General features: G+C 42.6%; 1 protein-coding gene across 6 annotated transcripts in view; it reads left to right on the top strand.

Annotated features, from left to right (window-relative positions):
• The window catches only part of SYN3 (synapsin III), a 545,178-nt gene that overhangs the window by 33,357 nt on the left and 484,253 nt on the right, over positions 1–27,568 (top strand). For 3 of the 6 annotated variants that reach the window (XM_054543715.2, XM_054543711.2, XM_054543714.2), the window contains exon 2: positions 18,088–18,559. In XM_054543715.2, the coding sequence (XP_054399690.1) occupies positions 18,249–18,559 (311 nt within the window). In that variant the 5' untranslated portion in view covers positions 18,088–18,248. Of the gene's footprint in view, positions 1–10,417; positions 10,578–18,087; positions 18,560–27,568 lie in introns of those variants that run through there. The other 3 variants (XM_054543713.2, XM_054543712.2, XM_009234294.4) reach the window with 3 other exon arrangements.

Genomic DNA, 27,568 nt, shown 5'->3' with positions numbered 1-27,568 from the left:
TTTAGTAGAGACGGGGTTTTACCATATTGGCCAGGCTGGTCTCAAACTCCTGACCTCCTGACCAACCGTCTTGGCCTCCCAAAGTGCTGGGATTACAGGCGTGAGCCACCGTGCCTGGCAGTAGAGACCAGGTTTCACCATGCTGGCCAGGCTAGTCTCAAACTCCTGACCTAGTGATCCACCCGCCTCGGCCTCCCAAAGTGTTGGGATTACAGGCGTGAGCCACCGCACCCGCCAAAATCATTTTTGTCAGACTCAGACAAAATGGGGCCAGAAAGGAGACTCATACTTACATGTCTGAGATGATAACTGTTTTCAAGGACTTTCTAAAATCACTTTCATGTCCTTCACGCATCTCCTGCTTTGATAAACCACTCAACATTCTTTAGGACTGCAGTAATTCAGATAAGATATTCTCAGAAGAACACTTGCCCAGTAACGGCATCTCCCCCAACGAACTAACAACAGCCTCTGGAACCAATGAACTGTCTTTCTAAGCAGCTTATGTAAATCTCTCATTGCTATAAAAGCTCCCCTTTATCCTTCCCTCATCGAGTGCACTAGCGGCTTGTCATTTCATGCATTCCGGATTGTAATCTTTATTGTATTCCAGGACAAATCCAACATAGCTAGAGAGACATTTCTCTAGAGTCTTTTTTTTTTTTAAGATTGACAATACTTTACTAATATATTGTGTCCATAAAATGTACATGCCAAAAAGAAATTTAAGGTTGAGATCAAAGATTGGAATGAAAGCGCTAACCATTTTTCCCTGTACTCCAATGTATCATCTTGGAAATCCCTAGGGGACAAGCGTCCCATTTTGGAGATCAAGACCAGCTGCAGTGAATCATTTGGGTCATTTAGAGAGCATGATCACATGCAGATTCCAGGCTACTACTTTTCCAGCTTGTGGAATCAGAGCCTCTGGAGAGGAAGCCTGGGAATTTGTATTGGTTAGAAAGTTCCCCAGATGATATGGGGCGCATATTAGAGTTTGATACTTATATTAAAAAATCCATAGGTCTGTGATGGAAAGAAGCTCAAGAGTAGCCTCTAAGAACACTGGAATTCCACTCCACCATACCCAGTCTGGAGGGTGCTGGTGGGTGGTCAGGAAAGCCATTCTGAATGATTGATACAGGAGTTGAGTTCTGAGAAATAACAAGATCTAGTCATGCCACAAAAGAGAAGGAGGCTGTGCCTGGCAGACATTGCTGCCTGTGGGAAGAGCTGTCATTGAGAGAGCGCGTTCCTTGCTCAGGGAACGTATGGTATGTGTCCACACTCAGGAGAGGATCTAGCCCAGAGAGGCCAGCGTTCTAGATGATCACCAAGGTGGACACCTCTCCAGCTTCAGTTTGGAACCAAAAAATCCAGAAATAATATTGTGAAATAGACTAGAATACATATATGATTGATTTTAGAGTAGGTGAGTATTGCTAAAAATCATTGAAATTTATTTTGAAGGGTTCATCTGGAGCAACAATCACAGAGGGGCCCAAGTGACACTTGAGCTCCAGACCTCAGTTTATCAAGGGCTTCCATTTGGATTTTGTTTGTTTGTTTGTTTGAGACAGTGTCTCACTGTGACCCAGAGTGTTTAGAATCGTGCAGATTGTGCAGAGACACAATCATGACTCATTGCAGCCTCAACCTCCCAGGCTCAAGTGATCCTCCCACTTCAGCCTCCTGAGTTGCTGAGACCACAGGCATATGTCACCACCCGTGGCAAATTTTTTGATTTTTTTGTGGAGACTGTGTATTAGTCCATTCTCATGCTGCCAATAAAGATATACTTGAAACTGTGTAATTTGTAAAGGAAAGGGGTTTCATGAACTTCCAGTTCCACATGACTGGGGAGGCCTCACAATCATGGTAGAAGGTCAAGGAAGAGCAAAGGCATGTCTTTCATAGCGGCAGGCAAGAAAATGTGTGCAAGGGAACTCCCCTTTTATAAAACCATCATATCTCATGAGACTTATTCACTATCACAAGAACAGCATGGGAAAGACCTGCCCCCATGATTCAGTTACCTCCCACTGGGTCCCTCCCATGACACGTGGGGATTTTTACAATTCAAGTAAGATTTGGGTGGGGACACAGAGCCAAACCATATCAGGCAGGGTCTCCCTGTGTTTCCCAAACTGGTCTCAAACTCCTGGACTCAAGCAATCCTCCTGCCTTGGCCTCTCAAAGTGGTGGGATTACAGGCATGAGCCACCATGCCTGGCCACTTAGATTTTTGACATGACCTTCAGATGAGGGTCCTAATAAGCTAGAGGCAATCCAGCATGATTATTAGATAATTCAAAGCTTGGGCCTCAGTACTGGCTAGTGCTGCCTGTAGGGCTCTGTAAATTCTGTTTGTAAATAAATCCTGTGAATATTTTTTGGAAAATTCTGTTATTGTTACCTTATAATCTTAGGAGGTTAAATGCTTTAATTTGCTAAAGGTAAGTGTTCATTTACATGAAATTTTTTTGGGACCTTGTTTTGGCATTTCTCTATTTGAATATATTTCAGTTTGTGGGAGTGGTTGCAAATAAATGGAAGAATCTCGTCTCCTCTCTTGACTTCGAGGAGACCCTCTCTCACAAAATTTCCTGACACCCTGGGGTGTTCTCCAACCAGAGGAGGGAGTTGTTGGTGCTCACTCACCTACAAATCCTGTTCCCAAAGCCCAAATTCTTGTCTGGGGACCCACGGTGTCCCACTCATGAGAACAATGATGCTACCCACAGGAGATCAAAGCCTGTGTGGGTGGATTTGAACTCATCAAAGACAGTGCATGTTTTCATGTTGATGTGGCTGGAAAAGAGCTTTGGGGTCAAAAGGGCCAGCAGGTCTGTGTGTGAGAAAGGAGCAGGATGGAGCTGCTTCCTCAGCAGGTGCATGTTAGACCTGCTTTTCAGGAAGTTAAGCATCTTTTAGCTTTGCAGCTGGAGTGACACAGTCTACGGGGTTCTCAGCCTGTCCCTAGACTTCACTGCCTATGCTCATTAATACATTGATAAAGCCCAGGTTATGTTGTCTCCATGAATTTTTAAATTTTCTGCTTGTGCAGAGGGGATTTTAGCATTTCAGGATTAACTACCTAAATACTGATTCCTAATAGGGAAGGAAAAAAATTGTTTTAGCCCTCATCGAGTGGAGAATTTATAAGCCATGTTGTGTTTACATGGGGGACAGGGGGAATCAGTCAGTCCTTTGCATTATTCCAGTTTTCGTTCAACTTAGGTTTATGTGTCAGGCACTGTGACGGCTGCTTTCTTTTGTATAATCACAGATGTAATCTTCCCAAACAACAAGTGAAGATAGTTTAACTTCATCCTTGTTGTTTTAAACAGGTTTACTTAACAAATATATATTGAACCTCTACTATGTGCTAGGCACTGTTCTAGGTGCTTAGAGTACATCAGTGGACAAGTCAGACAATGGTCTCTCTCCCTGGGGAGCTTACATTCTATGAAAGGGAACAGAAAATGAAGAATAAGCAAAAAAAAAAAAAGTTACAGTATATAGTTTATAGAAGATGGTGCATGCTATGGAAAAAAAGAACAAGTAGGATCCAAAGTACCAGACAGTGGCAGTCAGAGGGGAGGCCTCACCGAGAATGTGACATTTCAGCAGGACCTGAGGGAGAGGTGGGTGGGCCATGCATGTGTCTGTAGAAAGAGAGTTCCAGATGAAGGAACAGCCAGTGCAAAGGCAACTAATGCACAGGAAGTTCAATCACTGGAATTCATCTTCTTTCTTTGTTATCTAAGAAATGTGCCAGGCCTTGAATATTTCTTATCTAATGTACCATTGTAGGAGAGCCAGGTGTTAGGCTGTGAAACACTACGTCATCAAGATTAAAAAGCAATTGTATGGGGGGTGATGGAACTGTTCCATATCTTGGTAGTGGTGGTTCCATGAATGTGCTAAAATTCATAGAACTATACACCCCCAAAGTCTATTTTATTCTATGTTAACTTAAAAAATAAACATTTGGAAAAGCACTTTAGTGCACTTTATTTTGGTCTGCTCAAAGACCTGTGAAGTAGGAAGGGCAGGGTATTGGTATCCCCACTTTGCAGATGAAGAACCTGTGACTCAGATGTCACTGAGCTGCAAGAGGCAGAGGTGGGGCTCAAAGTCAGATCCATGCCAAAGCTCATTCTCATATAAATACTGCACCTGCCATGTTGCCTTCTAAACTAACCACACTGTCAGACTTTCTGGCAATGGGAAACACATTGTCTAAAAAGAAATTGGAATAATAATAGCAGCTGACACAGATTGTTTACCATGTGCCAAGCACTGTTCTAGATACTTGGCATATATTAAGTTGCAGGAACTCTATGAGGTAGGTACTATTATACCCATTTTGCAGATAAGAAAACTGAGGCACAGAGAGGCTAAGTAATTTTCTCGAGGCTTTGTAGGTGGTAGATAGCAAAATTGGGATTGGAACCCAAGCAATCTGGTCCCAGGATCCATGAACTTAACCTTCAAGCTTACTGCCTCTGTCTACCTGTGTCCAGCACCAGAGTGCTGAGGCCATTGTGGTCCTTAGCCTGGGTTTGGGAGGGGGCTTGCACTTGAAGAGTCCCTTTTATATAGGATTTGTTTTCAAAGTGGTATAGGTTGACCTTTTGTATGACCCAATCTTGCAAAAGAAATTTCTCCCCTTTTGCTTGTCATGGTGCCCAAAGTATCATCATTAGAGTCACCTCATTGAATCTTAAAGACTGAGCAAAAAGATTGCTTTCAGGCCTTATACCTTATACCATTGGAAGGATCATTTTAATAGCGTGATTGTATTGAGGTGCTGGTACTCTGGGCTGGGCATCTGGCCTGTCCTCTTCAGACACCCTCTCTTATTCTTAAATACCCCATCTCCTATGTCCTGAGGCTTCTCTGAATTAGAGGTTCCAATGACAAGGTCCTGCCAAGAGATCTGATCTTAGGGGTGAGGTATTGAGAAGAAGAAGAAGTGAGGAAGATGGGTTTCGAAAGAGGTACAGGATCCAGAAATAAACCTCACCACTTTCTCCATTTTTCTAGGATTGGGTCTATGTGAACAAACACGTTTCCATGGTTAACTATTCAACTGAATACTTCTCCTCTGGAGGAATTAAATCTGAAGGTGTTTGCTTAAATGCTTTGGGGCCTCTATGTGACTGTAGGGCCTCTGTGTTCAGAGTCTCTAAGCATTAATGACTCTCAGGAATGGTTGAAGTCAGGAATAACAATTCTGCATCCTGATGATATTGTAAAGATACCACTACTAAAAACGATGTTTCATTACTATTATTTGTATAGTCATTCATTATTTCAAAAGCACGTCTGTGCATTCTTTCATTTGATCTTCCCAGTAGCTTCATGTGGATTGCTAAGAATAAGCAATGGGGCTGGGCGTGGTGGCTCATGCCTACAATCCAAGCACTTGAACTCAGGAGTTGAAGACCAGCCTGGGAAACATGGTGAAACCCCTCCTCTACAAAAAATACAAACATTAGCTGGGGGTGGTGGCACGTGCCTGTAGTCCCAGCTACTTGGGGGACTGAGGCGGGAGGATGCAGTGAGACAAGATCGCGCCACTGCACTCCAGCCTAGACTCAGTCTCAAAAACAAAAGCAAAACCAAAAACAAACAACAAGAAAATCAATTGTAATAAATAAATAACAGCAGGAGTTAGTACATGTAGTGCCTGACATGTCAGGCCTTGCACTGTGTCACATCTGTCATCTCATTCAGTGTTCACATCAATTTGTAAAGTAGCCATTATTTTTTATTCCTGTTTTACAGATGAGGAAACTGAGGCACAGAGGTTGAATAAGCCACCCCAACTCTCATAGATATTACATGAGTAAGTGGCAGAGCTGGGATTGGAACCAGAGTCTGTCTGCCTTTGAAACCTGTGCTCCCAGTTACAGGTTTCATGGCCTCTCTAGATATCCAGGCAGTGAAGGAAAAGGGGAATAAGATGCAGTATTCCGGGCAGAGGGAAAAGTATATACAAAGGATATGGACTTTTGGAAGAGCATGGCTCATTAGAAGAGTTTCATCCTGCATGGCCAAAGCAGCAAGGAAAACCTTGAAGAAGATGGCAATGATTAAGGTATTTCTGGGTTACAGTGTGTCCTTTATCCTAGGGATATGTGGAAAGCCACGAGGGGGCTTCCTCTGGTTAGGGTTGTAGTTTGGAAAGCTCTCTTCTCTCTGCTCTGTGGAAAGTTGACTGAATGACTGAGCTTAGAGGGAGGGAGCTGATTAGGAGGCTGTTGTAATAGGCAAGGGGAGAGAGCTTTAGCAGCACGTGAACCAAGCCTATGGTAGGAATGATGGAGAGGAGGGGATGATGCTGAAGATGTTAGTGGAGACAGAGTTGACAGGACTTGGAGACTGAGTGGCTGAAACTCACCAGGGTTAAGGAAGAGCAAAGTGTGAAACTTAGGTTCTGGCCTCAGTGAGTGGATGGGTCACAGGGTTCCGGAAGTGGGGAACCCAGGTGCATAAACTCATCTGAGGGTGAGCAAGGAAAGAAGTTTGGGGTGTTAATGAGGCACCCAAGCAGACATGTCCACTCTCCTGTCCAGGCTGATCAGTGGCTCATCTCTTCTCAAAGTAGCTGTTGCCGCTATGGGGCGGCTCTCATTCCTCCTGCTTTGATGCAAAACGTATCCTTATGATTTTCACCTTACTTCTGGCTCTGGCTTCACCGTCAAGTATGGAAAGTCTTTCATCCTTTATTTAACCTTTCCCAATGAAGTTTTCCTTCATGCCACAGCCTCCAAGAAGTAAGCTTGCAAAGTTGCCTTATAAAGTCTCTTTTTCTGTCTGGTCTGGTCACTCCTGCCCTCTAGTGGTTAGTACTAGGGCAGCATGGGGCTGGGTACCCAGGGGGTTCTATCCCAGCCTGTCTTCCTGCCTTCCTGTCTTTTCCTAGGCTTTCACCAGAATCCCTCTCATCCGCACCTTGTCTTGCCATCAGATTAAGTTTGGCATTGGAGCGATATCCTGTGTCCTGTCCTAATGATTCAAGAGGAAAAGACCTTGAAAATTACATAATCCAGCTCCCCACTTTCACATCTGTGGACCAAAATGACTACAACGGCCTTCTAACCTGTCTCGCTCCTTTCATAGACACATCCTCTAGGTCTATTTCTACACAGTGGCCAGGTAGACCAGATATCCCTCGTCTCTAACCGTCCAATGGCTTACTTTCACAATTGGCTTCAAATCAAAATTGATTTCAACATGGCCTTTCATGATCCGACCCCTCTCTGCTTTTCTAAACATTCTCTTATAAGAATCTTGTTCTAACTTCCTGATGGAGCTGGCCATCCTGTTCTTCAAATGTGCCTTGCTTTTTCCTACCTTAGTGCCTTTGCTTATACATTTCTCTCTCCCCATCCTTTATGTTTCAGCCTAAAGATCACTCCTGAAAGAAGTGAAATTGTCTCTGTTTGCTGATGACATGATCTTAAATATAGAAAATCCTAAAGATTCTACAAAAAAAAAAAAACCTGTTAGAACCGATAAACGAATTCAGTGAAGTTGCGGGGTACGAAATCAACACGCAAAAATCAGTAGCATTTTTTTACACTAACAACAAACTAACTGCTAAGGAACTTAAGAAATCAATTTCATTCACAATAGCACTAAAAAATGAAATGCTTAGAAGTAAATTTAACCAAGGAGGTGAAAGACCTTCATACTGGAAACTATAAAACATTGGTGAAAGAAATTGTAAGTGACACAAATAAATGGAAAGGTATCCCGTGTTCATAGATTGGAAGAATTATATGTCTGTACTAACCAAAATGATCTGCAGATTCAATGCAATCCCTATCAAAATTCCAATGTTATTTTTCATGAAAATAAAATAATCCTAAAATTTGTATAGAACCACAAAAGAATCTGAATACTCAAAGCAATTTTGAGACAAAAGAAGAAAGTTAGAAGCACTTGAAATCTATTACAAAGCTATAGTAATCAAAACAACATGGTACTGACAAGGACACAATGACCGACAGAACAGCAAAGAGATCCCAGAAATAAACCCACACACTTACAATCAATTGAAATTTGACAAAGGTGACATGAACACACAATGGAGACAAGACAGTCTCTTCATAAGTGATGTTGGGAAAATTGGATATCCATAGGCAGAGGAGTGAAGTCAGACTCTTATCTCACATCATACAAAAAAAAACCTCAAAATGGATTAAAGACTTAAATATAAGACCTGAAACTATAAAACTACTAAAAGAAAACAAAGGGGGAAAATTCCATGACATTGGTCTGGGCAATTATTTCTTGGACATTGTCCAAGTGTCTCCAAAAGCACAGGCAGCAAAAGCAAAAATAAATGGAATTGCACCAAACTAAAAAGCTTCTGCGCAGCAAAGAAGCAATGAATAAAGATGCAACCCAGAGACTGGGAGAAATTATTTGCAAACCATACATCTGATAAGGGGCTAATATCCAAAATATATAAGGAATTCAAACAACTCTATAGCAAGAAAACAAATAATCCAATCAAAAAATGGGCAAGGAAACCAAATAGACATTTCTCAAAAGAAGACATACAAGTGGCTAACAGATATATGAAAAAAATGCTCATTATTACTAATCATCAGGGAAATGCAAATTAAAACCATAATGAGATCTCACCTCACACCTGATAGAATGGCTATTAACAGAAAGATGTCAGATACAAGTGTTGGAGCGAGTGTAAAGAAAAGGGAAAGCTTGTGCACCATGAGTGGGAATGTAAATTTTTTGTCTTTATGATAAAATAATAGAATGACATTATTTATTTCCTTTTATCAAAGAAGCTAATTGATACACAACAGGTGACTTGGTTTCAGGCCCAAAGATAGCAGCAGCAACATTAATAATGGAAATAATTGAATAGTTATGTATGTAATGCCTGTCACCAGCAGGCTATTTCAAGTTCAGCAGTATTCAAGTTCAGTATGGCATTACTGCTCCATACATATTATTATTTATATAACTACATTTAAATCATTACCAGGAACTGCTTGTTTTGTAGTGAACCTTGAATATGTGCTGTTAATGTACCAAACTGGGGGAAAAAATAAGGGATTCCTTTCAAAAGTTAAGAGAAACAAGTGTGTAAGAAATTATTTTGCCTATTAAATGTTCAGTATATGGCATTCTCTTGTCAGTAAAATGGAAAAATAAGCTAAAAAATAATTGGCTAAGTCCTATTAAGTTACGGGATTAAGTGTATTACATTTTCATTCAAAATTCGGTGCTCATTAATTTATAATCGGTAGTATAGCTAAATTGCTATCTTTGTATAAAAACTGAGCATAAAGTTGCTGATAAATCTCTCAGTATGAACAGAAGTTGAAACCTATTTAGTTCAGTAGGGCAGCTCAGGGATTTTTTTACACAACATGTGTATCTTCCCATTTGAAGTTAGAATTATTTTACAATAGCTGGTATACATAAACAGCTGGCACTGGTTGTCAGCTAAATTAAAGTAGTAATGATCAATTAGTTTTTGTTGGTATCTGAATAACAGCGTTGTTTCATAGCTTTGTATTTCCTAAAGAAGTATAAGGCTTCTAGCTCTTTCATTACAAATTCGCCCTGTGCAGTAAGTTCTTTGATCTTCTCTGGATTCTTCACGTCTTTGTTTTTAAGGAAAATGTTCTTCAAACGCCTTTTAAAATAGCCTGCTCCTTTTGGATAGTGTCGTCCAAGATACAGTAGATTTTTTTTTTTTTTTTCTTTGAGACGGAGTCTCACTCTGTCGCCCAGGCTGGAGTGCAGTGGTGTGATCTCGGCTCACTGCAAGCTCCGCCTCCCGGGTTCACGCCATTCTCCTGCCTCAGCCGCCCCAGTAGCTGGGACTGCAGGCGCCCGCCACCATGCCCGGCTAATTTTTTTGTACTTTCAGTAGAGACGAGGTTTCATCAAGATACAGCAGATTTTTATAAAGATTTAATACTTATCCTCTTAAAGAATTGGCCATTTTCATTTATCATGTAAATTATCCACTTTTATGCATAACATACTTCACCTCCAGACCCCAGGATCCCGGAAACGGAACAAAACTCCCCGGCGGCGGCACTCTCGCACCTTCCACTCGCGCGCTTTCCGGCACGCCGGAGCCGTAAAAGCCTCCACTGCTCCTACGACTCTGTTCTTCGACTGCGAAGCGGGCTTTTTTGGACGGAGTTTTGCTCTTGTTGCCCAGGCTTGAGTGCAGTGGCGCGATTTCAGCTCACCGCAACTCCCGCCTCACGGGTTCAAGCGATTCTCCTGCCTCAGCCTCCCGAGTAGCTGGTACTACAGGCACCTGCCACCACGCCTGGCTAATTTTATATTTTTAGTAGAGACGGGGTTTCGCCATGTTGGTCAGGTTGGTCTCGAACTCTGGACCTCAAGTGATGCGACCACCTCGGCCTCCTAAAGTGCTGGGATTACAGGCGTGAGCCACCCTGTCCGGCGGGAATGTAAATTAATACGGCCATTATGGAAAACGGCATGGAGGTTCCTCAGAAAACTAAAAATAGAACTACCATATGATCCAGCAGTCTCACTTCTGGGTATGTATCCAAATATATTGAAATCAATTTATCAGAGCTATCTGCACTCCCAGGTTCATTGCAGCATTCTACCCAGTAGCTAAGATATAGAACTAACCTAGGTGCCCATCATCAGATGAATGGATAAAAAAGTAAATGTAGTATATATACACACGATGGAATACCATTCAGCCTTAAAAGAAGGGGGAAGCTAGGGCCCACTGGCTTATGCCTGTAATCGCAGCACTTTGGGATTCGAAGCAGGAGAATTGCTTGAGGCCAGGAGCTCGAGACCAGCTTAGGCAACATAGTGAGACCCCCCCCCCCAATTTTTTTTTTTTTTTTTTAACTAGCTGGGCATCTTAGTACACATCTGTAGTCCCAGCTACTCTGGAGGCCGAGGTGGGAGAGTCACTTAAGCCTGGGAGGTTGAGGCTGCAGTGAGCTATGATCACACCACTGCACTCCAGCCTGGGCAACAGAGTGAGACCCTATCTCAAACCAAAAAAAATTGAGGGGATAATTCTGCTATTTGCTACAACATGGATGAACTTGAAGAACATTATGCTAAGTGAGATAAGCCAGGGACAGAAAGACAAATACCACATGATCTCACTTATAAGTGGCATCTAAAACCGTTGAACTCATAAAAGTTGAGAGTAGAATGTGGTTGCCTGAGGCTGGAGAGGGGGCTGAATGGGGAAGGCGGACATGTCGGTCAGAGAGTACAAAGTTTCAGTTATGAGAGATAAGCTCTTGTGATCTTTTGCACAGAATAGTGACTTTATAGTCACTATAATGCACTGTAAATAATGCATTGTATATTTCAAAATTGCTAAAATAGTAGATTTTAAATTTTTTTCCACAGAAAATAAGTATGTGAGATGATAGATTTGTTAATTAGCTTGACTTAATCATTCCACAATGTAAACATAGCAAAACATCACAGAAATAATTATTGCTTGTCAATTAAAAATGAAATTTTTAAAAGTAACTTTCTCAGAGAGGCCTCCTCTAACCATCCTCTCTGCAGAATCCTGCCCCAAGTGAATTTCGATGACCACACTCTGTGTATTCCTTACTTGCACTTACCCTAAACCATAAATGTTTGTTTGCATGTTCATGATTGCCCTCCCTTTGCCAGCCTGTAAGTTCCACTGGGGCCTGTAGTGGGCAGAAGTTACCTGAGAAGCCTTTGATTAACATTGGATTAGGTCAAAAGATTATAAGAGGTGATTTTTTTCAAAGTGAGGGAATTCATATCAATGGAAGGTTGACCAGAGTTCCTGAAGAAGGAATTGTTAAATAAACTCTAAGATCCCTTCAACCCTAACATTTTAATTTTTCCATCTGGTATTTGACAAATGGAAGAGGCTTAGTTCCAGTAATGACTCCATAGCCTAAGTTGGACTAAACCTCTCACAGATGATAATGATAAACTTTGGAAAAAATATTTAAAACGATTTGAGGTTGCTGGAGAAAAACAAAAAATAGACAGGAGGTGGACAGGATTTGACCCTTGAAGGAAGGAAAACCACACCCACTTAGTGAAATATACATTTAGGTGGCTCTTCCCACACCACCTGGCATGGAGCAACTGGAACTAAAGTGGAGAGCTGCAGCTTTGCTGGTTTGACAAATCAGGGGGCAGAGTATAAGCTCACAGAGTGGCTGTAAAATGAGGACATCTAAAGAGATGCCCCAGGTCCATGCGCCCACTAAGATGAACTGGCGCCTCTGTTGAACCTGTGGTGGTTCTATCTGTCTCTCAGCCCAAATCTGCTTTTCGTTCCTGCCCACAGTTGTTGAGCATAGATGGAAGCACTGCCTAATAAACTTCCTGCTTGCAAGTCACCATGGGAGTGTCAGCTACCTGGGGAATTGGACTTGAAAGCAATCTAAGTAATATTTGTAGAGCATTACACCCAACAACCGCAAAATATGCGTTCTTTCCAAGTGCATCTGAAACATTCATCAAGATAGACTGTATTGAACCATAAAATTAATCTTAATGAATGGCAAAGGTTTAAAACCTTATAGACTGTGTTCAAGAATCACAAATGAATTATATTAAAAGCATTAACAAGACAATAATTAAAAAGCACTGAAATTTGAAAATTAAATGCATGTTTTAGTAATACATGGGTCAAAAAATTACAAGGGATAAAGAGAATAATTTAAAATGAATGATAATGAAAATACAACGTCAATTTCTGGGAGGGAAGCACATTGCTTTAAATACTTATATTGGGGAAAAAAACAGTTTACAATTAATGATCTGTGTTTCCAGCTCAAGACTCTAGAAAACAGAACAGCAAATTAAACTTAAACCAAAAGTAAGGAGAAGAAAGGAAGTAATAAAAAACAGAAATAAGTGAAATAGAAAACAATGGAGAAATTGAAAAGGCTGAAAGTTGGTGCCCTGCAAGAGTAATACAATTTATAAATTCTTAGCAACATGGATCAGTCAAAAAGAGAGAAAAGCAAATTACCAATATCAGGAGGAATCATAAGATCCTACAGAAAGAATATATTATGAACAACTTTATGCCAGTGAGTTTCACAACCAAGATGAAATGGACAAAATGCTCGAAATCACATATTGTCAAAATTGAGATAAAAAGAAAAACAAAATATGAATAGCTTTATAAAAGAGATTGAATTCATTATTAAAAACTTTCCTACAAAGGAAAACCAACCCCAGATGGTTTCACTGTTGAATTCTGCCAATAATTTAAGAAAAAAAGCCACAATATTACACAGACTCTTTCAGAAAATAGAAAAGGAGGGAATGCTTCCCAACCTATTTTGTGAGGTTAACATTACCCTGATACCAAAACCTAGCAAAAACATTGCCAAAAAATAAAACCACAGACCAATGTTTTTTTGTCATGAACATAGACACAAAAATAGCCAAATATTATCAGATTGAATCCACCAATATATAAAAAGGGTAATACACTATGATCAAGTAGGGTTTATCCCAGGAATGCAAGTTTGGTTTAACATTTAAAAATCAATCAATGTAATTTACCACATTGTTAAGCAAATAAATGGTTTGAAAAACATATAATCCTCTCAATAGATTTAGTAAATCACTTGGCAAATTCAACTCCCAAATGATAAGAACTCTCAACCAAATAATAATAGAAGAGAACTGCCTGAATCTAATAAAGTGGATTTACCAAAAACCTCCAGTTAACACCACATTAATGGTGAGATATTGAGTGTTTCCCCCCTAAGATTCGGAACAAGGTAAGGTGTGTGTTTTCATGATTTCTGTTCAATATTGGAGGTCCTAGCTAGGACAGTCAGATAAGGGAAATTAGTAAAAGGCATTCAGATTGGAAAGAAAGAAGTAAAGATCTCTATATTTGTAGATGACATTATTTAAATAGAAAGTGTTAAGGAATCTATAAACAACTGGTAGCAACAATACTTGAATTGAGCATGTCAGTATATTGAAAATAATATTATACTAGCAGCAAATAAATGGAAAGTGAAATTTAGAAGACAGTGTCATTTCGAAAACATGCAAAAAACCCCAAACAAAATAGGAATAAATTTAGCAAAATGTATGCAAGATCTCTATATTGAAAATCACAAAAAAATTTCTCAGTAGAGGGGTCTACTGTGTTCATAGAGAACTCGATATTGTTCGGTGACAATTCTACTCAGTCTATGCAATCTGGAACAATATTCCAACAGACTTTTTCATAAAAGTTCATTTTAAAATGCATATGAAAATAGTACCTAGGATATCTAAGACAATCTTGAGACAGAACATTTAAGTTGGAGGACTCACTTCACCTGATTTTAAAACTTTCCGGAAAGCCATAGCAATCAATAAATGTAAGAATAGACAGGGAGATCAATGGAGCATATTAAACATAGTCCAGAATTAGGCCCACATGTGTACAGCCAATTGGTGCCAACAAGGCCACCAAAGCAATTCAGTAGGAGAAAAATACTTTCATAAACGGTGCTGGCAACCTGGACAAATGAACGGGGGTGAAAATGAACCTCATACCCTACTTCATACCACTCAAAAATCAAGTTTAGATGGATCTCCGACCTCAATAGAAAAGCTAGAACTAAAAAGCTTCTACAAGATACTATAGGACGGTATGATTGTGATCTTGGGGTTGGCAGAGATTTTTTTTTTTTTTTTTTTTTTGAGACAGAGTTTCACTCCTGTTGCCCAGGCTGAAGTGCAATGGTGCGATCCTGGCTCACTGCAACCTCTGCCTCCCGGGTTCGAGTGATTCTCCTGCCTCAGCCTCCCGAGTAGCTGGGATTACAGGCATACACCACCATGCCCAGCTAATTTTGTATTTTTAGTAGAGACAGGGTTTCTCCATGTTGGTCAGGCTCGTCTCGAACTCCAGACCTCAGGTGATCTGCCCACCTTGACCTCCCAAAGTGCTGGGATTACAGGCGTGAGCTACCACGTCCAGCCTGGCAGAGATTTTTAAGAACAGACACAGAAACACTAATCATAAATGAAAAATTTGATAAATTAGGTTTCATAAAAATAAAAGTTTTTGTTTATCAAAACATCTGCAGATATGTATAATAGACTTTATATATGTATTATATTTATATTATGTACATATATAAGTATATGTGTGTGTGTGTGTGTGTGTTTAGATACATATATATGAAAGGATATGTGAAGTATTCCCAGTACCCAAAATACAGAAGTGTGGTCTCATCCTATAGTATAATTTTTTTTTCTTATTGGGATGCTTTTATCTCAAATAAACAATTCACTTTTTTAAGAGTTGTTTTATTCTGCCATACTTCTGCTCATGAAGGAAACGAAGCAGCCAGCCACAGAATGGTAGAAAATGTTTACAATGTACGTATCTGAGAAAGGACTTGTATCTAGAATGTATAAAGAACTCCTACAAATCAAAAATAAAAAGATAAACAACCCACCTTTTAGAAATGGGCCAAAGATTTGAATAGATACTCCCCAAAAGTAGATATGTCACTGGCCAGTAAACCCATGAAACTTGTTCAATCTCATTAAATATCAGACAAAATAAATTTAAAACACAGGAAGACACTATGCTACACCCACTAGAATGGGTAAGATGAAAAAGATGACAACCAAATGTGAGAGAGGATGTGGAGGAACGGGAACTCTCAAATGTAGTGTGCAAAATCAAACAACCACTATGGGAAACTTTTTGTCAGTTTCTTATTAAGTTAGACATACACTTACCCCATGACCCAACAAATTAACTCCTAGGTATTTTCCCAAAGAAAAGATCTACTTCTCAATCTATCCATCCATTCATTCATCATCTATCTATCTCCACAAAAAGACTTGAATAAAAATTTCTTGCAGCAATTTATGCATTATTTCTGAAAACTGCAAACATTTCAAATTTTATTTTTCTTTTCTCTTTTTTTTTTTTTTTTTTTGAGATAAAGTCTTACCCCGTCACCCAGACTGGAGTGCAGTGGCTTGATCTTGGCTCACTGCAACCTCCACCTGCTGGGTTCAAGCAATTCTCATGCCTCAGCCTCCCCAGTAGCTGGGCGTACAGGCACACACCACCACACCCAGCTTTTTAAAAAAGATTATTTTTATTTTTAGTAGAGAGAGAGTTTTGCCTTGTTGGCCAGGCTGGTCTCAAACTCCTGGCTTCAAGTGATCTGCCCACCTCAGCTTCCCAAAGTTCTGGGATTAGAGGTGTGAGCCACCATGCCTGACCTCAAATTTTCATCAACAGGAGAATGGAGTAGCAATTTGTGGTTTATCCATCCAGTAGAATGATATTCAGTGATTTTAAAAATAGAATGAGTGCTATACAACGTATTGCATCTCAAAACCATTGAGGGAAGCAGTTATTTAAAAAGCATAATACATTTGATTACATTTATATGAAGTTCAAGAACAGGTAAAATCAATAAATGGTGACATGCATCAGAAGAGTATTTGCCTATTAGGAGATGTGGAGGGACCAGAAGGGGTACAAAAGAACTTTCTGAGGTGTAGAAATATAATAAATATTATACCAGTATATACATTTATCAAAACTCAAAGAAGTGTATACCTAAGAACTGTGCATTTCAATCTTAAGTAAATTTCACTGCAATAAAAATACTGGCTGGGCACAGTGGCTCACGCCTGTGATCCCAGCACTTTGGGAGGCCAAAGCAGGCAGATCACTTGAGGCCAGGAGTTTGAGACCAGCATGGCCAACATGGTGAAACCTCATCTCTACTAAAAATACAATAATTAGCTGGGCGTGGTGGTGGGTGCATGTAATCCCAGCTACTTGGGAGGCTGAGGCAGGAGAATCACTTGAATCTGGGAGGTAGAGAGAGGTTGCAGTGAGCCAAGATCGTGCCACTGCACTCCAGCCTGGGTGATGAAGTGAGACCCTGTTTCAAAAAAAAAATTGTATATAATAATCTTTAACAAAAAATATAAAATCTAATTCCGTAGTTTAAATAGTCATTGTTCTCAATGGGATGTTTTGATCTCAAATGAACAGTGTGGGTTTTTTTAACTTATGTTACTCTGTTTAGAAAAGCAATAGATGTATATATTATCTGCCTGTGCTGACGTAACAAAATACCATAGGCTGCGTGGGTTAAACAACAGATACTTATTTCTCACAGTTCTGGGGGCTGGGAAGTCCAAGGTCAGGGTGTCAGCTCTGCCTAGTTCTGGTGAGGGCTTTCTCCTGGTTTGCAGATGGCTGCCTTTTACCTTTGCTTTCACACAGTGCAGGGAAAGCAAGCTCTCTGGCATCCTTTCTTATAAGGGCTGTACTTCTATCGCGTGGGCCACACCCTAATGACCCCACTAACCATAATTACCTCCCAAAGGGCTCATTTCCAAAGCATCACATTCAGCATTATCTTCAACATATAAATTTGGTTTGGTGGGGGACATGCCGGTCCATAGTAATAAGCATTCTAGAAAATTAGAAAAATATAAGTAAGTAGAAAGAAAAAGAAAAAAAGGCATGTACTTGCATTACCAAAATATAATCACTGTTAACACTTTGATTTCTTTTATTTCCGAAGTTTTGTTCTTTCAACTTGTACATTTGTAGTCGTTTGGTTCCTATAATTTTGAATCATTATCTTTTAAATTTATCATTAGAACATGAAATTGTTTCTGTTACCAAAATCCCTTCTTCAGGACACCTTTAAAAATAGCCACAAAAGGTTCATTGAGTAACTGTGCTGTAGTTGATTTATTCATTAAGCTGTGGTTGAATGTTGAGATACTTCCCCGTATTTTGCTAGTGTAAATAACCTGTGATTAACATATTTGTGCATGAAGCTTTTTCTGTAACTTAGAATCTTTCTTTGCGATATAATTCCAGAAAATGGAAATTGTAGGTTAAAAAGCTATCCTCTTAATACATGTTGCCAAATTCCTTTCCAGAAGGATGTCCTGATTTACATTGCCACCTGCAGTGGGGCAGGAAAGCGCTGTATCTGTTTGCTCTTAAGCGGGTGGAGGTTGTTTCCACTTATGTATTTGTTGGCTTATTTCCAGCAGGTAAATAAAGGCAGCTAAAGCTGACTGCTGGTTGCGCAAAATCCCCCGGCTCTTCTGGCTGAAGTCCTACCACTCCCTGTACCTGGCAGCAGCCTGTCTTCTGGGCCTCACCTACACACGTCCGGGTAGGAACCAGTCATCTCCATCCATCCACAGCCATGAATTTCCTCCGGCGACGTCTCTCTGACAGCAGCTTCGTGGCCAACCTGCCTAATGGCTATATGACGGACCTGCAACGCCCAGATAGCTCCACCAGCTCACCTGCTTCCCCAGCCATGGAGAGGAGGCACCCCCAGCCCCTGGCTGCCTCCTTCTCCTCTCCAGGATCCAGCCTTTTTAGCTCCCTCTCCAGTGCCATGAAGCAGGCCCCTCAGGCCACCTCAGGACTGATGGAGCCTCCAGGTCCCTCCACGCCCATTGTTCAAAGACCCAGGATCCTGTTGGTGATCGATGATGCCCATACAGACTGGTAAGCAGGAATTTGCAAGTGCTACCACCTTCTGGGGCAAGAGAGGAATGGGGATTATCTCATCTCCTGGGGAAATAGAAGGGGAGAGCCATGAGAGGCTCAGGTGCTATCAGAGCCTGGCTGGAGAGAAGGAAACTAACATGTACCAAGTGGCTGCTGCATGCTAGGCCCACAATACCTACTTAGTGCCACATTCTCTTCTAAGGGCTTTATATTTACAGGTCCACAGTCCCTCACCTGCAAATCCCAAATCCAACACACTCTGGAAACTAGAAAATGTTTTGTGATTCTTTGGTAGCAAAGCCTAATCTGCAGGAAAGTGAGGCTATAATTATACTAAGTGTGTTTGTTCATATGATTTGCTGCAAGCATCTGAATGTGTTTGATATGGAGTATAGTTCAGAGCCTGCTGGAAGTGTTATATAAAATATTGTATATTCACCATATTACCTTCCTAAAAATGGAAAACTTTTAATATCTGAAATATGTCTGGCGGTACTTGCCAGATTAACCTGTCAGCCTCAGCCACCCTCCTTCCATAAAATGAGCTTATTATGAGGATAAAAGAAAGCAATACAAGTCCACAGTCCTTATCCCAAACCCTTGGGATCAGAGTGCCTGAGTGTGCATCTCAGCTCTTACAGGTACTGACAGTCTGGCTCCAGAGCCTGTCTTCTGAACACCAAAGGTGGGCAGAAATGACCACTGCCAGCCTCTTCTCAGGCAGTGCCCCCTACCTGGTAAGTTCCTCAGTGGCAGAGACCTGACACCTGTGTCAAGATCACTGTAGCAGTCATTCACCAGGTAGTTTACTGAGCACTGATTTGGTGCCAGGCATAGCTGAGTTGCACGGATATAGTAGGGAACAGACTCCTGCTTATGTGGAGCTGCGTTTGGAGAATAAGTCTCTATCCCACCTGTTTGGTACTCAGAGGTTTATTTAAATGTTTTCAGTCTAGCTGGAGACATAGAAATTGCAGTTCAGGGAGTGAGCCCAACTATGGAGATGGAAGCGTTGCATCCAGAGCAGAGGAATACATGGATGGGAACCAGAAAAGTCTGACGGTGGACTCATACATGGCTTTTGGGGATGGAGAACAGGGTTGCATGTGCATGTTTCCAAAGGCGGCCACATAATAGGTGTATCAGTCTGTTCTCACACTTCCTGAAGAACTGCCCGAGACTGGGTAATTTATAAAGGAGAGAGGTTTAATTGACTCACAGTTCCACGTGGCTGGGGAGGCTTCAGGAAACTTACAATCATGGCGGAAGGCACCTCTTCATAGGGTGGCAGGAGAGAGAATGAATGAGTGCCAAGCGAAGCCCCTTATAAAACCATCAGCTCTTGTGAGAACTCACTACCATGAGAACACCAACGTGGGGGTAACCACCCCCAGGATTCAAATTACCTCCCTCTGGGTCCTTCCCATGACACATGAGGATTATGGGAACTACAAATCAAGATGAAATTTGGGTGGGTACACAGCCAAACCATATCATTCCACCCCTGGCCCCTCCCAAATCTCACATTTCAAAACACAATCATGGCTTCCCAACAGTTCCCCAAAGTCTTATTCCAGCATTAACCCAAAAGTCCAAGTTCAAAGTCTCACCTGAGACAAGGCAAATCCCTTCCTCTTAGAAGCCTGTAAAATCATAAGCAAGTTAGTTACTTCCTAGATCCAATGGTGGTATAGGCATTGGGTAAATACACGCATTCCAAATAGGAGAAATTGGCCAAATCAATGGAGCTACAGGCCCCATGCAAATCTGAAATCTAGTGAGGCAGTAGTTAAAGCTCTGAAATAATCTCCTTTGACTCCATGTCTTACGTCCAGGTAACTCTGATGCAATGAGGCAGTAATTAAATCCTAAAGCTCTGAAATAATCTCCTTTGACTCCATGTCTCACATCCAGGTAATGCTGATGCAAGAGGTGGGCTCCCATGACCTTGGATAGCTCCATCCCTATAGTTTTGCAGGGCACAGCTTCCCCTCCCAGCTGCTTTCACAGGCTGGTGTTGTGTGTCTTTTCCAGGCTCACAGTGTGAACTGTCAGTGGATCTACCGTTCTGGGGTCTGGAAGACAGTGGCCCTCTTCTCACAGCTCCACTAGGCAGTGCCACAGTAGGGACTCTGTGTGGGGGCTCCAACCCCACATTTCCCATCCCCACTGCCCTAGCAGAAGTTCTCCATGAGGGCCCCACCCCTGCAGCAAACTTCTGCCTGGACACCCAAGTGTTTCCATACATCCTCTGAAATCTAGGCAGAGGTTCCCAAACCGGAATACTTCTGTGCATCTGCAGGGCCAGCACCACGTGGAAGCTGCCAAGGCTTGGGGCTTGCACCCTCTGAAGCAACAGCCTCAGCTGTACCTTGGTCTCTTTTAGCCGCAGCTGAAGTGGCTGGGACACAGGCACCAAGTCCTGATACTGCACACAGGAGGGAGGGCCCTGGACCCAGCCCATGAAACCATTCTTCCCTCCTAGCCCTCCTGGCATGTGATTGGAGGGGCTGCCCCCAAGGTCTCTGACATGCCCTAGAGACATTTTCCCCATTGTCTTGGTAATAAACATTCAGCTCCTTGTTACTTATGCAAATTTTTGCAGTAGGCTTGAATTTCTCCCCAGCAAATGGATTTTTCTTTTCTATCACATTGTCAGGCTGCAAATTTTTCAAACTTTTATGCTCTGCTTCCTCTTGAATGCTTTGCTGCTTAGAAATTTCTTCTGCCAGATACCCTAAATCATCTCTCTCAGGTTCAAAGTTCCACAGATCTCTAGGGCAGGGGCAAAATACCGCCAGTCTCTTTGCATAGCAAGAATGACCTTTACTCCAGTTCCCAAAAAGTTTTTGATCTCCATCTGAGACCACCTCAACCTGGACTTCATTATCCATATCACTATCAAAACCATTCAACAACTCTCTAGGAAGTTTCAAACTTTCCCATGTCTTCTTGTCTTCTGAGCCTTCCAAGCCTCTAGGAAGTTCCAAACTTTCCCATATTTTACTGTCTTCTTCTGAGCCCTCCAAACTGTTCCAACTTCTGCCTGTCATCCAGTTACAAAGTCACTTACACATTTTTGGGTATCTTTACGGAAGCATACCACTCTCTGGGGTACCAATTTACTGTATTAGTCCATTCTCACACTGCTATAAATAACTACCTGAGACTGGGTAATTTATAAAGGAAAATGGGTTTAATTGACTCACAGTTCCACATGGCTGGGGAGGCCTCAGGAAACTTACAATCACGGCAGAAGCCACCTTTTCACAGGCAGCAGGAGAGAGATGAATGAGTGCCAAGTGAAGGGGGAAGCACCTTATAAAACCATCAGCTCTTGTGAGAACTCGCTACCACAAGAGCAGCAGCATGGGGGTAACTGCCCCCATGATTCAATTACTTCCCACTGAGTCCCTCCCACAACACATAGAGATTATGGGAACTACAGTTTAAGATAAGATTTGGGTGGGTACACAGTCAAACCGTATCAGTAGGCACCAAGTAACTATGTATTAACTGAATAAATGAATGCATCCCATTCATTAAATGTGCCAGATGTGCCATTAGTCCAATGTGCATGTATATATGCACATTCACTCCTTGAGACATTAACTTAGTTTGGGAATGATTAAATCTATGCTTTGCTATTTATAGTTTTTTTTGTTTTGTTTTGTTTTGTTTTGAGATGGAGTCTCGCTCTCTTGCCCAGGCTGGAGTGCAGTGGCACGATCTCAGCTTACTGCAACCTCCACCTCCCAGGTTCAAGTGATTCTCCTGCCTCAGCCTCCCGAGTAGCTGGGACTACAGGCAGGCGCCACCATGCCCGGGTAATTTTTTTTGCATTTTTAGTAGAGATGGGGTTTCACCATGTTAGCCAGGAGGGTCTCGATCTCCTGACCTCATGATCCGCCCACCTCGGCCTCCCAAAATGCTGGGATTACAGGCGTGAGCCACCGCACCCGGTGCTATTTATAGTTTTTAATGCATATTCTATATAAAGTCAACATTAAAGTATGTTCAGCAGATTCAGACATCAGTCTCCACTTTACTGCTTCCTGCTCAGAAATTGCCTCTTCTTAACCAGAGTGGTCATGTGAATCACCTGTCTTCCGATCCAGTGTGAATCATCTTAGGTGTTGCTGCTTGCTTAAGGGTATTTATCATGAAACTTTGTCTCTGCTTATGTGTTTATGTAAAGCATCACTATTAGGCTCTGAGCTTAGGGCTTGATGTCTGCCGGGGTGTTTCTTTTAGGCCCTCTGCCCTGAACAATGCCCATCTGCCTGGTAGTCAAAATGCCTGCATGGCCCTTGAAGTTTTCTCTCTCTTTTCACCCCAACATTTGACCTTGATTTTGAGTGTTCTCTGCTGGCTGTGTTATCCTTGGCTTAGCTGTTTGTCACGGAAGTTACGTTTTTGCGTGGAGGTTGAGCTTAATAAATGGCAGTATGGTGTGATGTTAAGAATACAGATATCAGAGCTAGGCTATCTGGGTTCAAATTCCATCTCTACCCTGAAGTGACTAATGACCTTTGTGAATTACTGCACCTAAATGGGAATAATGATAGTACCTATGTCATAGAGTTAATTTTATGTAAGTAGGGTTAAGATCTGAGTTAGTATACCAGTGCATGGGATGTGCCTGGTAGACAGTAAGTACTGCATAAGTGTGTATTATTATTGCTGACTATTGTGATCCTTCCTGTGCAACATTAATCATCTTAACAGTAGCCCCTTGTAGGCATGCCTGTTTAATTTCTTCATGCCAAATATACAGGGCACTCTGGATTAGGATTTATCCCATTGTGCTATTTATTTAACCCATTGGTCTATTGGTCACTCTTCCCTGTAGGTCCTGGGTGATAAAGTTGGGTCTTATTAATCTCTGTCCCTCCAGTGTCCATGTGGTATACAGTAGGGTAGGGGAACAGTGAATGAGGTTGAAATGCAATGAGTGGCCTCAGACATAACGTTTAAATTTTGAATTTGATGTTCAGTCTCTCTATTCCACAGGAAGGACCAGTGTGTGAATTTTAGGCTGTGTGCAAGGGTGGGGACACAGCTTTGGCCAGAGGAGTTTTTCCCGATATATTTCAATCATTCGTCCTATGCCCACACTTTAATTAGGACTTGACAGTCTTTGTTTATGGTGTTCTTGCCCCTCAGTGGGTGAAAAAGGGGAGAAGTAAGAAACTAAGACTCATTAACTCATCTGGCAGTTGGCCCTGCGATTATTAGATGTTTGTGACAGAGACTTCCTACTGCCAACGTATCAGCTTCTCCTACAGAACTCCATCCTAGATTCTTCACGAACTTCCTAACCTCTCTGAATCTCAATACCTTCCCGGCTTTCTCCAAATTGATGCTGACTGCCTTAGAGTCTCGGTCCTGTCCTGAAGAATCCCGGAAAAATGCTTGTCCCCTGCCACCAGGAGCGGCCAGCAGGTGGCGGGGCAGCCCCACAATGCCTGGGCAGTTCTGCAGAGTCTTGTGCCTCTGGGCCAGCCCCCTCCCCAGCCCCTCCTGCACTGTGTGAGCTGTCTCCCAGGGGAGGAAGTGGTTAAAGGGAAGAAGCCAGCTCACAGGGCCCCCTTCTTTCCCCTTTCAGATGATAATGAAGGGGAGAGGAGCTGCAGCCTGGACAGACAGTGAACCCACCCCTACCCCAACAGGGACTATGATGCTGCCCCTTTTCTACCCTTCTCAGCCCTTCTCAGGAAGACAGACATTTCTCTGTCTTCCCATTCCTGGTCCAGGGCCTTCCAGTAGAATCAGGTTTTGTTGTAGACAGGTGGGGGAATTGCAGGATACCACTCTCCCCTGCCTGATGTGTCCAGCTTGTAGACTCTGAGCCAGCCTGGGTCTCCTGAGGACGATCCAAAACCTGGCCAGTGACCTGGAGAAAGACCTTTCATCTTCAGGAGAAATAGAGGGTCCCAAAGCCGTCTTTGCTGGGAGAACTCATGGCCAGGCATTTAAAGATACTCTCTCCTGTTGGAGGTGCCTGAGGAGACCAGCCTGGCTAGGCAAGGATGTAAGGCCTGGCTTCGGGTAGGTCTGAACTAAAGGTGATGCTCTCCTCTGGGATGGTGGGGGACAATCAGCAGTTTGTTTGTTTGTTTGTTTGTTTGTTTGTTTTTAAATGAGATGGGGTTTCACTGTGTTGCCTAGGCTTGTCTTGAACTCCTGGGCTGAAGCGATCCTCCCATGTTTGTTTGTTTGTTTTTAAATGAGATGGGGTTTCACCGTGTTGCGTAGGCTTGTCTTGAACTCCTGGGCTGAAGCGATCCTCCCACTTTGGCTTCCCAAAGTGCTGAGATTACAGGTGTGAGCCACCATGCCCGGCCTGATCTGTAGGTTTTGAGAACCACAAGGGAAAGGAGAATTATAATTAATTGATATCAAACTCAGTTCTCTTCAGCCCCACTGCCACTCCACTGCTTATCTTGCCTAGAATTTTCCAGCAGCTTCACTGGTCTGAAACCTCCCATCTTGAGTTCACCTCCTGGTTACCTTCCATGGGACTACCCAAGGGCCATCTTTCTGAAACACACATCTGACCAGTTTCACTTTGCTCCTGCCTGCCCCCTCCCCATGCATCTCATTTTATTAATATAATCCTGTGGTGGGGGAATCGTTGCCCTCAAAGTCATAAGCATGCCTGCCCTGCCCTCCCTCTAGTTCTGCCTCCAGCTCTGCTTCCTGTGCTGTTATTGTTTGTTTTTGTTTTGTTTTGTTTTTGTTTTTTAGAGACAGAGTCTCATTGTGTTGCCTAGGCTGGAGTGCAATGGCGCAATCTCGGCTCACTGCAACCTCCGCCTCCGGGGTTCAAGCAATTCTCATGCCCCAGCCTCCTGGGGGTCTGGGATTACAGGCACGCGCCACCACGCCCAGCTAATTTTTGTATTTTTAGTAGAGACAGGGTTTCATCATGTTGGCCAGGTTGATCTCGAACTCCTGACCTCAAGTGATCTGCCTGCCTTGGCCTCCCAGAGTGCTGGGATTATAGGCGTGAGCCACCGTGACTGGCCCTGTCCTGTTTATTCTGCAGGAAGAGTAAGCAGCTTGTAGTTCTCAAGCACACCTTTTCGCCTTAGTACATTCTGTTCTCTTTACCTGGAATACTCTTCCCTATCTTGTACACCTGGCCAGTTTCCATTCATGTTTGAAATCCTGCTCAGGTGTCCCCTCTTCTGAGAAGTCTTCTCTGACACACCCCACCCTGCAGTGTTAATATCGACCTCCCTCGTGTAACTTAAAACATGATTCATTGTGCTGTAGGCGCACATACCACACTGTATCTATATTATGATCATCTCTTCTGCAAGAACAAGGCCTGTCTCTTACTCTTCCTAATGTCCCTGGAGCTCAACACACGTAACTGTTCAGTTAGCATATGTCATTGCCCTACCTTAGTCCAAGCAGGATAACTTGTACTGTGTGTAATGGAGTCTGAAGCTCACCTCACCTTAGGGATCAGGAACACAACACACGGTGGAGGAGTTCCTATTTTTATTCACTTCTGTATAAAATCTTGGCTCTTTACTTACCGGGATGCCAGAGTCACTGTAAGGCTGCTATTTGAAATTGTTTTTAAAAAGGGGGGTGTAGGGACCTTTTTTTTTTTTTTTTTTTTTACTATTCCTATAGAATGGACCAGAATCCCAGGTTTGATTTTCAAAATCAAAACCTTTAACATGACCCAAAAAATAAAAAAGACAGGTGGAGTTGGTGTACCTCCCTGCCCTCAGTTTATCCTACAAGGGTCTCTGGAGCCTGGATAGAATGGGGAGGAGGGCTGTTGGGGGAGCGGTGAATAGAAGCTGTTCCTGCCCAGCTCACTGCGGTCCTCCCTGGGTGGCCTCTGGAGCCCTGGCTCTCCTGTCCTCTTACTCTGCTGGTAGCCTTTTTCTCAGAAAATCTGCCATTCCATTTCCACAATGATCTATTGTTAATCTTCGCTTTTATTGCCCACCCTTCCCAATGGTTTCTTTTTTCTTTTATTTGTTGGGTAAGAAATGAAAAGGGTGTTCTTGGTTTGAAACCCTCTGAAACCCTCCTCAGCTACCACCCATCTGGTGGAGAGAATATCAGACTACACCTTCCTACCAAACAAGGATTAATGACACCCATTGGTAAGCACCTTGTGCATTTCTAGATTTTCCAAGAGTTATTACGCTGTATGATCATCACCTGTGTGCCCTCCACCACTACCTGCCCACCCACTTCTACGTAGTGTCTATATTTGCCCATGCCTAGAACAGGGCAGATAATAGGTACGTAGGAAATGCCTGTTGACTGAATGAGGAATTTGGGAGGTGGTGCATTATTGGCAATGACAAGGTTGAGGGTGTGACAGTCAAGCTGAGGAATGACATTGGTGGCATTCTTTTTTTTTTTTTTTTTTTTTTGAGATGGAGTCTCGCTCTGTCACCCAGGCTGGAGTGCAGTGGTGCAATCTCAGCTCACTGCAAGCTCCGTCTCCCGGGTTCACGCCATTCTCCTGCCTCAGCCTCCCGAGTAGCTGGGACTACAGGCGCCCACCAACATGCTCGGCTAATTTTTGTATCTTTTAGTAGAGACGGGGTTTCACCGTGTTAGCCAGGATGGTCTCGATCTCCTGACCTTGTGATCTGCCCGCCTCGGCCTCCCAACATGCTGGGATTACAGGCGTGAGCCACCACGCCCGGCCGGTGGCATTCTTAAAATTCTCTTTTTCCCTCTCACCTTGACTCAATCCAGCTGAAAATCACATTGGCTGTTGTGGGAGTATTTACACTGTGGAGATTGGCAAATGCTAGAAAGCAGTGCTTTTTGTTCCCCCATCCAGAGAACTGGTTGTTAAGCATTTGCCGATGAGCAGGAGTTGACTGTCAGCTCATTTAAAGGTGAGGGGGGCAGAGTGTAGAGAAACCATGCACCTGCTCAAGGAGACAGAAGGCGGGCTGGGCTGGGACTTGAACTGGGCTCATGTTGTAAAAGGAATTTCTGATGGTGCCACCCTCC

The sequence above is a fragment of the Pongo abelii genome, chromosome 23 (assembly GCF_028885655.2).
Source record: "Pongo abelii isolate AG06213 chromosome 23, NHGRI_mPonAbe1-v2.0_pri, whole genome shotgun sequence".
Lineage (NCBI taxonomy): Eukaryota > Metazoa > Chordata > Mammalia > Primates > Hominidae > Pongo > Pongo abelii.
This window is presented reverse-complemented; position numbering and strand designations above follow the sequence as displayed.